Source organism: Rhamphochromis longiceps, linkage group LG10, assembly GCF_057381845.1.
Source record: "Rhamphochromis longiceps isolate RC_006_pf linkage group LG10, R_longiceps_female_GT1.1, whole genome shotgun sequence".
Lineage (NCBI taxonomy): Eukaryota > Metazoa > Chordata > Actinopteri > Cichliformes > Cichlidae > Rhamphochromis > Rhamphochromis longiceps.
Window position 1 is genome coordinate 18,856,708 of NC_140566.1, and position 16,671 is coordinate 18,873,378.

The 16,671-nt window shown below is 38.1% G+C and overlaps 1 protein-coding gene across 6 annotated transcripts; it reads left to right on the forward strand.

The window, feature by feature from the left end:
* Window positions 1–610: 610 nt before the first annotated feature.
* Window positions 611–16,587, forward strand: arfip2b (ADP-ribosylation factor interacting protein 2b). 6 transcript variants are annotated; one of them, XM_085420717.1, is made up of 10 exons: window positions 611–892; window positions 3,882–3,992; window positions 7,134–7,190; window positions 8,782–8,890; window positions 9,859–9,915; window positions 12,016–12,131; window positions 12,267–12,488; window positions 12,611–12,768; window positions 13,484–13,658; window positions 13,776–16,587. In XM_085420717.1, the coding sequence occupies exons 2-10, from the start codon at window positions 3,894–3,896 to the stop codon at window positions 13,929–13,931; spliced, it is 1,149 nt and encodes a 382-aa protein (XP_085276843.1). In that variant the 5' UTR covers window positions 611–892; window positions 3,882–3,893; the 3' UTR covers window positions 13,932–16,587. The 6 variants fall into 6 exon arrangements, with proteins under 6 accessions (XP_085276843.1, XP_085276844.1, XP_085276845.1 ...); XM_085420718.1 differs by having other exon boundaries at window positions 7,134–7,166; XM_085420719.1 differs by lacking the exon at window positions 9,859–9,915.
* The last annotated feature ends 84 nt before the right edge of the window (window positions 16,588–16,671 follow it).

Genomic DNA, 16,671 nt, shown 5'->3' on the forward strand with positions numbered 1-16,671 from the left:
TCCATTCACAGGTGTCATACGCTTTTCTTGGGGCAGTTAAAAGAACAAACATCTATGAGGTCACTGAACAAACACCTACATGAGTTTAATGTTCAGCAACCAAGAGTTTTCTGACACGTTCACGTACGCCCTGTCAAGATGCTCCCAAAGATGGGCCGTATCGAGGGCGAAGACACAAAAAACTAAGAAGTCTCACTCAGTTCGAATTTCCTGTAGGATTCAGAGTATGACTTATCCAGTGGCGTTTTCATTTTTCTTTCTTTAAAAAAAATAAATAATCAGTTTATCAACTCAGTTTTAAACTAATGGACACTCATGATCAACCAAAGTAATTAATTATCATACTTTGTAGTCATTTGTTAATTAGTGCGCTTTCAGTTGTAACATTTATTTCTCAGTACATGAAACAAATATGTGAAGGCAACTCATTTCGTGTATATGATGTTTTCATATAAAAAAAGCAGGTATTTATATAATTATTTAGAAACATATATACATGTTTTAAATGTATTATAATAATTTTATTGTGGCAGTAAGCCGGGAAAGCGCCATTTGTAACGAGTGACCCGCCTGTTTGTAGACGATCTTTGGCTCGCAGTGCGTCTGCGAAATGAAATCCACGGTGTCGTCAGATCCGTAAAGCGTTCCCCCTCTGGCTTCATTAAACAGAAGATATTGGGGGAAAAAAGCTCAAAGACAAGAGCAGTAAGAACCAGACTTTTCTCGCAATGTCACTGAAACATCCTTAAAGAAGAGTATTGTGTCGTTGCCCACGGACACAGCAGCCTCCTCCGAGCCGCGCGTGAGCTGGGATGCACTGCCGTTAGCCTGCTATTAGCTTACGCGTTAGCTTTCCGAGCAGCTCTGTTTTTACGACGGGACCAAGCAGACCGTAAGTCAAGCTGTTTGAGAACTGCCACATTGCCTTTCTGTCTGCGTTCTGTCATATATTGTTTATTTATTTATTAATTTATTTTAATTTCTGCGTCTCTGAACCAGGCTTTGCACGTTGAGCTTGCAGATTTGTGTACCATTTCTCCAGCTTTTTCTCAACAGCTGCATATGTGAACTGGAAGCGGGCCTTCTTTTCACACAAAAATGCATTTCTGCCTTAGTTCAGCAGATTTTTGTCAAATGGGCCCTCCATCACTGCGTTGTTCGCCCGAACTCACCGGCGACCTGAATATAGCGTTACCTGAGAAAACTGTACACCTGTGCTGGCGCACCTGTTAGGCTCGTATTTACTACTGCATCCGGGTTTCAGTACAGCTCCAGCCTGTTCTGCAGTATTTGCCTTAATATTTTTTTAAGCATTACGAACTCTTAAATTTGCCATTGATTTAAAGTTACTTGCATCCGTCGACTTATTGTACGTCAGTGTTTATTAATAGCGTTTGCCTCTGATGCTATTTTCGAAGCTGCTAATTACGAATAATTAATGAGACGAATATATGAAATAATGTGCCGTTTGGTATTTATTTAGCCTGTCTAGTTCACTTGATTGAGAGACAAAACCTACTGAACAGTAACTGAAGAATTGTTAAACTATCCGACCCACATTACAGTTGCAGTAAGCTGTCTTTATTGCCATGGGTGCTGTTGAACAAGAGAAACACGTTTTCTACATCTATTGTAATGTCGTAAGTCAACAGAGATGGCATGGCCAAGTGTGCATTCACAAATGGAAAAGCTCCTCAGGAGAGGCTTTAGCTAATGTAAACATGGACTACGTGTACTATACCTGCCTTCAAACAATAGGACATTAATACCAGGAAGGATCTACCAAAACCCTGCAACATACAGCAGCTGAATTTTAGTCTGCTAGTTAATAGCATAGTTCACAAGGACTCAAAGACTGTTTAAGTTACCAAAGTAACACAAATTGATCACAGAATTTGTAGCGAAGTTACTGATATTTCTTATGACCTTTTCATTAACTTGGGTTAGACAGTGAAGCTCTGCTTCATCAGTGCATTCATTTGTTACCTGCTAGACTCTCTTAAAAGTTACTTTAGTTCCCCAAAGCCAGGGACTGAGCCGCCTCAAAAGCCTTGCGCACACTCTTCTGCTCTCAAGTTTGTCACATTCAAATGCTGTCATAATAAGAAGAATATATTACAGTGGCATTGGAAACTAGGTGAGGGACTCAGCTTTGTATACCAAGTGGGGTCATGTGTTAAATGGAGTAATTGGCTTCGAAACTCCAGTTCTAAGATCTTTTCACATTCAGAATTAACAATATATACCACAAATCACCCACACATCCATAATTATCAACCTGCCTTTTTTTCTTGTCTTCAGAAATTTATCAACATTAGAGCAAGTTTTTTTTTTTTTTTTTTTGTTGGGGGGAATTCTAATTATCTCGTCAGTGTACATTGTAGAAACAGTGTTTTTGAAAAAGGCTTCCAAAATGCAGTTTTTGTATGTATTTTTGTATTTTATACTACACCCAGAGGAGCTGTTCGGTCATGGAAACCTAATGCCATTAAGCCCCTTTTATACAGTTTCTTTGTGCTGATGTTAATGTCAGTGGAGGTTTGAAACTGTGCAGTTGTTGAGTCGGGAGAGTGTTGGTGACGTTTACATTCTCAGCGCCTCAGCACTCGCCAACCATGCTCTCTAACTTTCCATGGAATACCACTTTTTGGATGAATTGATGTGGCTCTCAAATACTTCCACTTTGCAGTAATAATAAAACTGGCTTTAACAGTGTTATACTATTACAGTACCATACTTAAATTTAGTGAACTTTTTAGAGTGGCCTATTGTTTCACTAATATTTGTAAAGGCAGTCTGCATAGCTTGATTTTTATACGCCTTAGCAACTAGATGGAAAGAATTTGAATTCAGTGAGGCTGTGTTTCTCAAACCTTTTGCTTATGTAGTGTCTGAAAAAAGCCCTACTGATACAAGTTTGATTTCCATTTTCACTGTCTAATATGAACTCAATCGCTGACTTCACAGGTAAACCTCTGAAAGTGCTGGGAGAATTAGGTCTGGGCATTGTCCAAAGTTGCACACATGTAGCAAACAGTAAGAAATTTGGTGTATCAGATGCTACTTGAATTTGGTTTTGGCTACATGTGGTGCCTGGGTATAGCATGCCTGAAGGTGGACATGTGACACCCGCTCACTCACTGTGTATTGTTTGGACAATTACCTGCTTTGTTCTTATATGGTCTCAGTCAGATTAGCCTATTAAACAGGTTAAAGACAATTGAATACCCTGCTTGACTGATTTGGGCACATGTGTTTGCCAATACAGCTCCATCAGGTTATATCTGGAAAAGTTTTTGTGGAAAAATGTCATTATTATAGGCATTAGCTTTAGCATTTAGCTTTGTGCATTAAACTGAACTGTGGCCCTCATTAGTGAATTTATTATTACTGTCAAATATGATGTCCATATTACTGCGTGTTTATCTTTTTGGGTTTTAAATGAATGTGTGGCAGGCTGCATCAGTTTGAGCCATTAAAATGACTGGAGCGTTGTGATGTAAACATTTTGCTGTTTCCCTTCACGTTGGGTTTTTAGGGAGTGGATGCTGGTCACACAGTCGTGCAATTGTGCTTTAGAACAGAGTGGCCACTTAACCGAAGCGGCTCATTGTACTGTCTGCATCTGTGTGTAGTAGTCTTTCATAGGTGTGTTGTTTTTATGCTGAGCGGTAGCCTTGCTCTTTGAAAACCACCTCCTCACTTGTTTGTGGTAATTATAATCCCATCTGCTTAATGGTTGGGCTGTTTAGACTAAGCTCTTTTGGTCTCTTCCCTTCAAAGCGGCACAGTTTTTCTATCTCTGCCACTTTTAATTTATTTACACCTGGTAGTTTTTAGTTTACACACTTTGTCTCGCTCTCTCTTTCTCTCTCTCACAGGTGTAGTGCATTATGACAGACAGCATTATGAATAAAGCTGCCACAATGGAGATTCCTATCAACAGTAACGGTGACACAGGGACACTAACAGAAGACGACAGCCTTGAACAGGTAGGTCGGGCTGCCGTATCAGTTCAGTCTCTTGTGTGTAACACTTGTAGAAAACCCCTTTTTGGTTTTTTGTGAAACAACAAACTGTCAGCAAAACCTAATTTGTATTTTCAAGTCAGATAGCTGCCAACAGAGTACGCATGAAACGGAGCTGTTTATCTTTTTATTTGTTGTAAAGAATACATTAATTATCTTTTTTTGTGTTTGTATTTCTTTGTAAACAGTTTATGGTGTATTATAAATCTAAAAGGACTTTTCTGTCTTTTGCCAGGCGCTCACATTATTTTGTGCTTCAATTTTTATCCAAAAGAATGAAACAAAGGAAAAGCATCGATGTTTCAGCCAGTGGTGTATCTTTCAAATTAGAGCCTGTAGGGAAAATTGAACCTAGATACTTTAGCCTTTTGATTACATCAGGTTTGATTATGTGTTGTTAATGGTGGTTGGCTCAGTAATATTAAAAATGGGTACTTTTTTGAGTTTGAAGTTTGAATTTGACATAGTTGATGTTTTTCTTAGCTGCTACAAGATTAGCCTGGTATGCTTGTTCCTTTCACACCATTCACAGCAAAGTGTGAATAAGTACAAGCTGTATGGACAGTACAGTTTAGATAATGTTATTATTAACAACTGTGAGCCTTGAGTGCTTTAGTATACGAACTAGTGACCTACTGTTTATTTACCTTTTTCCTTTATTTGACTTAATTCACTGAATGGTCACTCACAGGCAGGATCCAGATCTTACAGTAATTTTAAATGAAGTTAGTTTTCTGCACAGGTTTATCTGTTGTTTGACGCGTTGCCAACTACACAATATCACAAAGCCTTGTGTTATGTAGCTTGCATACCAAGAACTGTGGAAAGAGCTTCCATGGGGAAATCAGGTGTTGGAGACCAGCTGTTTCCCTGAGAACAGCTGTTCCCACTAACATATAAAGGGATATATATAAATATATATCAATCAATCAATCTCTGATGCAATATATGTCTATATTGATCTCAAGTGTTGGATTCTCACACATTTTTCCCCAGGTGAGAACGGCTTCAGAATGGGGGAGGGGAAAACACTTTAAATGGACAAGACAATATGAGATTTGGATTAAGTAAAGTAGTAGTGGATTCTCTGAGAGATATTGGGAACAGTTTGTTAGCTGTCTTCCATCTCAAGGCACACCTTGTTGGGCAAACAGACTGAAGATCCTGCCGGAAACACTGGCAGGGAACTGCATTAGGGTATTTGCTTACCAAACTATGTGCTCAGCTCACACGTAGTAAAAGAACAACCTTCCTTCTCGGAAAGCTTACGGTGTGTTGCGTGTGTTCAACCATTTGGTGTGACTACCTCAGTTTAATATGTTTATGTATGAGAAGTGTTCGGCTGCACTGTTTTGTATTGGATATTAACCAGTTGTCATAGCAACTCTGCAATTAATCTGAAACTGGCGATGCTTTGTCCTTGGTTGAAAGCCCTGTGAAATCAGATTGATATCTGCTGCGCAGCACTTGATTTAAAGCTGCACAAGTCTGTTATTTCTCACATGGGATGAAGACTGGCAGGTAAAGAAAAAGCAGGTCCAGTTTCAGATGTTGCAACATCATGTGCATGACAGAAAAAGGATGGTGACTGGCAGCTTGACGTGACAGAGACATCACTGACTGCCAACAACGTCTTGGCAGCAAAGGCTCTCTGGTGTCTCTTCAGATAACAGCATTTTAAGATGCTTGTACCATCATACACAGTTTCTCACAGGTGGTTACTTGTGCAAATAAATCTTTATTTATATAAATATCCCGTGGGTAGTTGTAAAGTTATATCTTTTCATGCTTTGGCTTGACTTGTGGTAGTTTGGCTGCAAAGGAATTGAACCTGTACAAACAAAGTGTCGAGGGATGGATCGGCGTTTGCGTCAGCTTTCTCCCACATTAAACAGATGTCATAACACAAGGCAGAGCTGTAAGGAAGAGTTACAATGACTGAATGATGATAAAGCATAGCTAAAACAGACTTTTGGTTAAAATGTATTTGCGTAGATATAATGCCCCCCCCCCCCTTTTTTTTTTTTTTTTTTTTAAAGGTCTTTGTATTTAATTGTATGTTGTTGTTGTTGTTGTTGTGTTTTTTTTTTTGTTTTTTTTTTAAGCCATTAAAAATTTTGTTTAGAACAGTAGAAAAACAAGAAAATGTTGACTTTACCTGTCAAGTCAAATTCAAATTGTGTTCAGTTTTTAAATGGTGTTCAGAATATAGGAAGTCCTGCTAATTCAAGCAGCCACGTGGAGCTACAGGTGCTCTTTACCTGCCTGGCATCTTTTTCCAGTTTGGGCCAGAGGTAAAGCAGATGTTTCCATAGAAAACGGGACATTGCCTTGACTAGACGGTTGAGGCTATGTGGCCACTGATCACTGTTATGCTTATTAAAGATAAGAGGTTTTATGAACTACTAACACAGGTTGGCTAAACCAATTGGTCGGCCTTTGCGGGATGGTCTAGACTGGCAACTATTATTATATTGAACTCTGTTTGGCTTGAAGGTAAAACATTATTTTGGCACGTTTGTTTCAGTTAAAGTATTGTTGGGGAATTTTTTTCCACTTGTCAGAGTTGTGAAATCTGGAGTTGGGGCACTAAAACTTTGCTTGTATGGATTTATTTTTGTGTCTACATTCAGTCCCTTTTAATATTTTTCCCCTCCCTTCTTAATGTTGTCACTTTTAATGTCCACGTCTTGTATGAATAGCTTAATTTTTACAGTGTTGTGTTAGAGTCTGTATTTTCTTTTTTCCAGACAGTGACAGTTAATATTATAAGCACCTATGGCATCACATTGGAGATCGAATGCAAACATGTTCACCATGTAGACTAGACTCTTGAAATTATCACATAATCTAGTCTAATGATGCAACCTGACAAGCTGTGATATAAGTCATCACTGCTCTCCATCCTGCATCACTGCTGTCTGTGGACATTGCAATGGTTTTTCTGAGATTTCGTTTGCATCCTCCTATCTTGTTTCATATTTCAGTCATGGATTTTTTCCCTTTTGTCTCCTTTTCTGTTTGTTTCTTTTTCTGTTGTTGTTCTTGTTGTGTTTGTCAACCCAACCCCCCCACCCCCACTCCCCCTCCTCCATCTCTGTGCAGGCTGCAAAGCTGCAGTGGAGCTTAGATGAGAAGGTAGGGAGCTCCAGAGGCACCAGGGTGAGCAGGCCATTTGTGCATTTGCGTGTATGTTGTAGTATGGTGTGTAGTACTGCTCAGTGGTTTGACTTCAAGGGGAATTAAATTGCCTTGCATCGCTGCACTGGTTTGTTTCACAAAATGTCAGATATTTGATCTTTAATTCAAACCACTGTGCAGCTTGCCTGGTAAACTTACTCCTACTAACTGTAGCTAGAAAGAGTCTCCAATGACTGACATGTTTCGTGGGATATCCGTCAATTTGAGATGTTATGCTCCATTTGATTATTAGATGCAAAGATGTCTAGTGTGTGTCGTTTTCGGTTGCCTAAGGTAGCCCAGATAGAGTGTGTGTGTGTGTGAGTGTGTGAGATGCCTAAATTTTTAGTGGGTGATGGTTAACAAAACAAGATTGTTCTGTTTTATACTAATGGTCTTTATTGTCATACTAATGCTGTGTTGTTGATGTGATTTTGCTTTACTTGTTTTGATGTGTAAGTCGGTGTTTATTACAAAAAAAAAGAAATATTTAATTCTGCAGGTCTGACTACAAGATGAGTCTTAAAAACCAGATAATGCCCTGAAGCAAAGCTTTCAGGACATTAAAGATGGGTCAAATCAAAGCAGTTGTAATTTTTTTTTCTGACTCTAAGGTTGTATCGCATATGTTATGTGTTTGTTTACAAAGCGGAAATAGCCATTTCCCTTGCAGGGCGTTATTCTGTAATTTCCTTATCACATACTGTGTAGTCTAAGCATGAGCATTTGAAAATGTGGGCTCCTTTGTTCTTTTTTTTTTTTTTTTTTTTTTAAATCGTCAGAAATAACAGAAAAAACAGACTTCCATTAAGTAACTCTGTTTATCTAAACTAAATGAGGCAAATGTTTAGCAACTTATCAGATGTCCAATTGTTACATCCTTTAAGTTTTTAGATGATTTAACTCATAGTTAAATTACTTGATGTATGAAAAAGAGGCTTTCCTGCAGACATGAATACATTTTCAGTCTTTTTTAAAGTTCTTAGGCTCCTTTTTTTCTCGATTTTCCTTCCTTATAATCCTACATATTTTTTAAATTGCTGATACTTCAGCAGGAAGTCAAACAAAAGAGAACCGCAGCTTAAACAAAACCCGAGGGAGAGAGTGGCTCATAATCCAACTCTGTTCCTGAGCCAAAACTTCAAAGAAGCCTCTGATGGCGATTATAAGTAGAAAATTACTTATTTGTGCTTTTCCATAGATCACTGAAATCACTGTCTGGATTAAACTCTGAGTTTATTACAGCTGTGTATAGAAGTTCAAGTTTGCAGGAGATTCAGATCACTTGGATTAATTATTGACGGACATGTTAGTCATGTGTTTTCTGTTTTTTTTTGTTTTTTTTTAACACTTTCATACAGTTTTTCCATTTTGCTTCCTAACATTCCTCACGTGGTGTTTGTCTCACTGTCAGTGGATAACCTTTTGACTGAGGCTTTAGCCTATGTTATCTTAATTTGGCTCTCAAGTCACAATCTCCTTTCTGTATATTCCTTCCCCAACCCATCTTTTTATCCCGCCCATCCTTTTTCTTTTTTCTTTTTTTTTTTTTTGTTAACATTACATTTTGCAGGACCTGCAGCAGGTGATGGTATCAGGTCCCAATCTCAACGAGACTAGCATTGTATCTGGGGGCTATGGAGGAACAGCAGAGGGCATTATCCCCACCAGTTCAATCAAAGGTAGTGCTGCTTCACCCTTTGTTCCCATTACTCATTTGTGATGTTTTTTTCAGGCTCTGTACTGTCTCTGACTACCCACAAGATCATGCTGCAATTAATGTATTATTACCTACTGACTGTGCTTTAAAAGGTAGTGCCTGTTGTTACTTACTGTTGTCTTTTTGCTTTGTATCACCTCTTTTTGTGCCAGCAAAACAAAGAAAGATTCATTATAGTTAAATAACATTTTACCAGCATACAACTGATGGCACCCAAATGACAAACACTGGCGACCGCCATCAGTAAATGTCATTATTCACTGATGAGCTGGTTGCAGTCTACAACACTGATAACAGGGTTTGGGTGGTGTAGCTGTGCATTTCTAATACTGATTTTATGAAAGCACATTTTTCCATACGGTGATGCTTCTACTGGAAGTGCTGTGCATCGTAAAACATGTTCTTAAAATGCAGCTAAACCTGTTTGAAAACAAACGGTAGCCTTGATAGCAAGAGTCATTTACCATCACATATGGCTGAGGAGGGGGGAAAAAGCAGTCCATGATTTATTAATGTTTTTTAAGCGGTAAGGTGATGGTGCAGAGGGCTTCAGCATGAAAACTCGGGCCTCTACACTGAAACGGAAATATCACCAAGGCCGTGCAATAGCCACAATGTTTGTACTTTTGTGAAAATAGTATTTTTTTTTTTTTTGTTGTTCCTTTGGCAACTAAAGAACCATTAAAAGAAATGACTTAATCCATGATGATGTTGTTTTTATGTATCTGATAATGGTGATCATAGATATTACTGAAGCTGGCTTATCTGTCCTTTCATCAACCTTAAAAAGATTTTTAAGAATTTGTTTTGCAATAAGAGGAGCAGAGGTTGTTGTTGTTTCAAATGATGGTGCATATAAAGAAAGTTTTAGATGGAAATAGTTAAAACTTTATTTAATAAAATAATTCTTTATCCCTCCCTCTCTCACAGGCCCTGCTGTGCACTACAATGCTGAGTTTAACAAAAGGATCCCAGTTACAGGATTAGGTGCCTTAACCTTATTGTTGTTAATAATAGAGAGCTTATTTCCAAAATACTATTTCTTTTTTACATTTCGCATTGTTTTTACAGTTACATCTGTAAATGCCATTGACAAGGTTAGTTAGGGTAAAGTAAGGTGATTAAAGAAGATCTCAAGTGCATTAAAAGTGCATTTTGATAGCTCATTTTGGAAATATGCTCTGTGTAGAGTGTCCTTTTCTTTCTTTTTTTTAGGTGACTGGGAATTGACTTGTCTGCCCTTTTTCACCAGTTTTTCCTCTTTTTCAGTGGAAACAAGGGCATTGCACTTACATCTGCCTGCTGCTCTTTTTGTAGACACCTTGTGGCTTTTTCTATAACAGTATTTCTTTCTCATTTGTAGGTTTTGGGTTGGTTTCTCTTGTAAGGTGTGGGTGTGCACCCACTGAACCAAATCCATCTTCATGCTTATTAACTCACTCAAGGAGGTTGTTTTTTTTTGTAGTGTGTGTGCCATTCTTTGTCCAAGTAGCTTGAAAAGTTTTAAATGAATTCTGATAAAACTCTGCGTGGGTGTAGAGGGGGTCGTGTTAATAATACAATAAAATTTGACTTGCATCCATCAAGGTCTACAAGGTCGTCTTAATAATTTATTGATCAAAACAAGTTATAATTTAGAAACTATTATTCTTACAAGTATCTTGTGTATTGGCAACACTAAGTATCATGTCACATTTGACCTCTGACCTTTCCTTCAAGGTCAAAAGATTGATCTGAAGTGATAATAATATAATAATACGCATTAAAATTATTTTTCTTACTTCCATTATTTGCCTTTAAACATATAGTGAATGATATATGGGGATTGTAAGTGTCACGGTACTATAGACTATAGACCTCTTCTCTAAGGTCAAATAAGGTAAAACTTTCTTAAAATGCGTTATCCTAATCTGTTTATATTGGGAATGTTTAGGAAATTATACTGATGTGTGTAATCCATGCAAACATTTGTCATGCTACACTAATATGAATCTTACTGTACTATGAACATCTTAAAGTATGTTTTAAAAGACCAAAGAAAACAAAATGAATATACACAAACTACAACCCTATTCCCATGAAAGTAAATACTGCCCCGAGAGTGAGCTCCCTTGGCTTGAGCTTTTTACATTTTACATTGTTAGTTTTTCCCATCTGCTGTTATTTAGTAAAAGCTTTAACCAGTCTGCTCCACACACAGCATCCTAGCAGTTAGTGTGACTGCAATTCAAACTCTGGTGATCATTGCTCATTTCTCTGCATTGTTCACTGACTGTCATGTACTTAATGTTGCCTTTTCATCTTTGTACTTTTCTATTTTTGTGCTCCACCTTCTTTTTGCAATTCCCTCCTACATGCATGATTCTTATCCCTTTCTCCCTTTGTTTATCTTGTGGTCTTGTTTGCATCTCCCTGCATTTTCCCACATCTTCCTCGTACCTCGTTATTATTCTACTTTTGACATTTTTCAACTGTTAACGACTGTTTAAAACATAAATATCAAATTACCCAAAATATTCCCTTAATTAGTAAAAACATGTAAATTCCACTCCCACTCCTTACCATAATGAATGCTCACTGTAAATCATTCTGTCGTCCAAACACCCATTTAACGTCATAGAGCTGCGTATGAAGGCCAGGCAAAGTAGCCGTCCTGCCATCTGTCCAATCAAGGTACTGAGGAGGGAAAAATGATGTTCGCAGCCTCTACGTTGATTAATTAGATTGCCAATATAACAGTGTGAATATTGCAGTATTTCTTTAATCAGCTTCATAAAAAGGATTTGGTGTCTTCCAAAAAAATCTTGTTTTTCTGTTCTGCCAGTATTTCTATCCAGTTTAGTTTTAGTATTTTCCTGCTCTGTAGTCACTCATTAACGCTCTCTGATTTATGTTTAAGGGTTGGCCGTGGCTTACAGAATAACAGATGTTAAACAATCCTCAGTCTAAACTTTCTTAGATCCTGGACACTTTCAGTGGTTAAAAAATCCAGTTTCATCTGATTTTGTATGGGGTAATTTTGCTGTCCAAGAAGGTTTTGCTTGTGTTCATGTGTTTGTGTTACTATATCTGGGTGTTCCACCTCAGGTTCCAACATGCACCACAGCAGCAGCAGCTCATCAATGACGGCAGAGGAAACGACCCGCGGTGTGGCTGTGGAAAAGCTAGAAACAGTGAAGAAATGGGGTCTGAATACTTACAAGGTATCTGAGATTTTGTTATATTGACTGAGTAAAACTGTGATTAGCGAATAGCGTTATTGTAAAATGGTAATTTTTCAAATTTACATTTATTTTTGTGTAACTCATGTCTCTTTGTTCCTTCCCACCGTGTCATAGTGTACAAAGCAAATGATCTCAGAGCGTTTCGGTCGGGGTTCCCGGACTGTGGACCTGGAGCTGGAGGCTCAGATTGAGGTGCTGAGAGACACTAAACGGAAATACGAGAATGTGCTACGACTGGCCAGAGCTCTGACCAACCATTTCTACAACATGGTGCAGACACAGCATGCGCTTGGCGACACTTTTGCTGACCTCAGTCAGAAATCTCCCGAGCTTCGGGTGAGATGTCACTTTGTATTTTAACTGTTTGTGGCTTTGTTGGTGAGCCACACTGATGCCAGTATGATTATTAGGTTTATTTTAGCCATTTAAAAACTTCTTTTTTTTTTTGTTGCTTACAGGATGAATTCGGTTACAATGCAGAGACTCAGAAGTTGCTGTGTAAGAACGGAGAGACTTTACTTGGTGCCATTAACTTCTTTGTGTCCAGCATCAATACGTTAGTCAACAAGACCATGGAGGACACCCTGATGACTATCAAGATGTATGAAAATGCAAGGTTAGTACATGGAGTACATAATTAAATCAGGGGCCTTAGCATTATTCTAAATGGATAACTGTGTTTCATACCTGCTCTTTGCGTAAATCTGAAGCTGCTTGCTAACAAATTTACTATATCCACTTAAAAGATGGCAATAATGTCAGTAATGATGCATTCGGTGTGCTTCTACTGCCCTCCAGTGGCCAATATGATCTGTTAAAATAGTTTAATATAAAATATCTAAACTTTTATTTAATATATAATGTAAACAGTAATATTTTCAACTAGATAAATTATTACATTTATTAATGTGAAGAAATACACAGTTGGTTTAAGCAAGATTGGATGCAAACTGCATGTTGGCTGGTTGAATAAACCTCATCCCTCAGCAACTCTTAAGTTAATGGTTGTGTCAAAATCGCCCATTAGCTGTGACCAGACCAACAGTTAGACCTTCGAGTCAATAGATCATTCGAATCATTAGGAAATATTTCTGAATGACCAGCTAAGGGGCAGAGTTGGCATATTATATATGAAACTGACAGATGAGAGAAATAACTTTTTTGATTTGTAGCTCTGAAAGAGAAACTGTTATTTTGTTTGATCCTTTATCTCCAAGGACCTCGCTAAAAACTTCTATTTTAATTTTATTTATGATGAAATTTTAAAACAAAGCATTATTTTGTCAAGATTGTTGCACTGTATCATCTCCTCTCCTTTTGTGTACTTTTAGACTAGAGTATGATGCCTACCGGTCAGACCTTGAGGAACTGAGTATGGGTCCAAGAGATGCTGTAGCCATGGCCCGTATAGAAGCTGCTCAGCAACAGTACCAAGTCCAAAAGGACAAGTACGAACGTCTTCGCTCAGATGTTGCCATTAAGCTCAAGTTTCTGGACGAGAATAAGGTTAGAAGCATAATTACGTCATCATGAACGAAAAAAACATCTTTATCCAGGTTTAATTTAAGTTCTGTCATTCATGATGTGCACAGACTAAATCCCTAACTCTCTGGTGTCTTTCAGGTGAAGGTGATGCATAAGCAGCTCCTTCTCTTCCATAATGCCATATCAGCATACTTTGCTGGCAACCAGCAGCAGCTTGAGCAAACGCTGAAGCAGTTCAATGTAAAGTTGAAGCCCCCAGGGGCTGACAAGCCCTCCTGGTTAGAAGAGCAATGAGAGGCCCTCGCTGGACCTCCTGTAGCTTCCTTCTCAGCCAACAACTCCACCTGTTACCTGTTGAAACCCCCAATTTAACAGAGGACCACTACAGAGAGAAACAAAGAAATAACTGGTTGGATGAAGATTCAAGATGAATGCATGGCAGGATGTTTGGACGGATGAATAACAGGGTATTAGTCGTGAATGAGCTAAGTGCAGCAGGAAACCAAGTGGCCAGTTTCATGAAGAGTCAGAGGGCTTTTAGTGCCTCTTTTCCCAATTTCCTTTTTTTCACTTTAACCTCTCTTTGTGCTTTGTTCCCTGAAAATCCTTTAACCGTTCCCTTCCCTCTCTTATACTTGACTCAATCCCAATCTATCTCAACACTCTTTTGCTGTGTGAACTTGTTAGTCATGTTTATGGCCATCATTGTATTCCTCAAGTGCTCCCAGTTCTTAACTTAAACCAGACACACACACACACACACACACACACACACACACACACACACACACTGAGATATCAGTAAACATCACTTCAAAACTCCCAGACCTTATCTCTCTCCTAGTGTGCCTCCTTATATATGAGCTGATCAGTTAAAAGAAAGCATGGCCTGAAGGAAGAAAGACAAGTTCATAAAAAAGGATTTCCATCCACACATGAAAGGGTTTTTACACTGTTCACTGGAATCTTCAAACTATCAAATCAATGTACATTTCAAATTTAAGTACTGTTTTATTTTTCAAATACATACGTGATTGTTTGTAGCACATTAAAAAAAAAAAACACACAATGTTGTGTTTAGCCATTTGGTTAATTTGGCATCTGATCTCCTTTTTTTTCTTAATTATTTTCCATCTGTTCAGCTGTACTGTATGTCTCGTGTTTAAAGTGAAGGAAGGTCTGCTGTTTGGGACAATATGTGCTGGTCTTCTGGATTACAAGCACCGCAGTGCTCGGTCTGTAATTTTTACTCATAACATGAAAATCCTTTGACTTTGAATCTTATATGCAACAATCGTTGACGATTCCACAGCTTTCCAAAGTCATACTGGTTCAAGTCTTTACTAATTTTATTTTATTTTCCCAAAGAGAAGAGAGAGGCCTGTTTGTTGAATGACAGGACTTAATATGTTTACATTGGTTAAGCCTGGAGCATCCCTGTGAGAGATGGGTATTTCAAGCAAACTTGACTGGATTCACTTAACCGGAAATAATAAATTTCACTCTCTTTTACATTTGCACATGGTACATTAATATGTGCATTTTTGATTTTTATTTTATCTTTTTAACGTTAACAAGGGCATGTTATTGGGTCATATCATTCAGTCCTCCTGGAGCAGAACACATTCGTCTATAGTTACCTTTCTTCATACTGAAGATTACTGTAGCTGTCTGATATAACTCATACTAATATTTAAACCTCTTGTGATTAGTGGTTGGGGTTGGATGTAATAACACTAATGATCCATCTGTGTTTTCTTAATGTAAACATTGTTATAGTAGTAAACAATCATCAGTCGTTGACAATTAAAATATAGCACATGTTGAACTTTTAATCATCACTGTATCACGTTTATTATATTTTGAATTCAACGTGTTGTACACAAAATTATCCAGTTTAAGACATTTTGCAGACGACATGCTGAAATGAATTCCTTTACCAAACCAAATCTGTAATTGAGCTACTCAAAACAACCTCTAAATTTAGAAAGTGACGTGGCAAACCTCTGTCAACTTGAAGGGAGAACCTAATGTAGTGAATGTTTAACCATGCTGCATTTAACTCATGGTAGCCTCTAGTGACAGATGGGAGTGCTCCACGAAACCTCCATCAGTTAATGGGTGACTTCTCTAGCTTCTTGTCCCTGCATTTGCATGACAGACAGCAAAGTATAGGTGCAGATATGTGCGCTCTCACTGATGTTGTGCTCTTTGCCTTCTGCGCGCTAGCTCGCATGGACTACGTCTGTTGATTTCAATTTTGGAAACGACTGAAGCAAAATCCACAACATTTCACTTTAAATGTGTACTCGTAAAGACAGCTTAGAAAAGCAAATGGTGAAATTCTAAAGTTTGTTTGGCTTCTGTTTTTTTTGTTTTTTTGTTTTTTATTCCCCCCTGAATTTTATGAGTTTTGGCTAAAGAAGTCGTTCAGCATGACCCTGGCCTTTCTCGTGGCTAAAACTGCAGTTTCACTGGCCAGCTGCTGGTCTGTTTGACCATCACGAAGCAATATTAACAAGATGTGACTCCTCTTTTCCAAAAGCTGTCCTTTTGATATTCCTAACCCTTACACCAGACTGAATGGCAATAGGATTTGGTTTTGTTTCACTGTGGTAAATCCTCCCCTAAGTTTGGGGAAAAAACACCAACTGTGTGAAAAGTGGAAAACATTTGAAGTAACTTTTACTAGCAGCCTCGCTAGTCCTCTAGATTGTTGTCGAGAAAGATCAAGATTTATAAAATGAGATGTTTTATTTGTGTACAATCAGTGTTTTCTAGGCTGAGCTGGTGTATTGTACGGTATGGATGATTGCAGACAAAATATTTATGATGATAAATGAAGTGGTGTCATGGATTGATGTGATATTTTGCCTTCATTCCTCACTCACACCTGAACAGTCCTACCCCACCCCAAGGGAACTGAAATTAAAAGTACACATTTTCAAAAGCTTTGTCTTCATTTTATTCTGTTTTGTGTTGCACTAAGAGTGTGTGTGCATTTGTTTACTTCCTGAAAGTAGATGAAGAAGTA

Coding starts and splice junctions, on each gene's coding strand:
- arfip2b (XM_085420717.1), top strand. CDS start 3,894: ATGACAGACAGCATTATGAATAAAGCTGCCACAATGGAGATTCCTATC. Junction 7,191..8,781: donor GGAGCTCCAGAGGCACCAGG/GTGAGCAGGCCA, acceptor TACATTTTGCAG/GACCTGCAGCAGGTGATGGT. Junction 9,916..12,015: donor GATCCCAGTTACAGGATTAG/GTGCCTTAACCT, acceptor GTTCCACCTCAG/GTTCCAACATGCACCACAGC.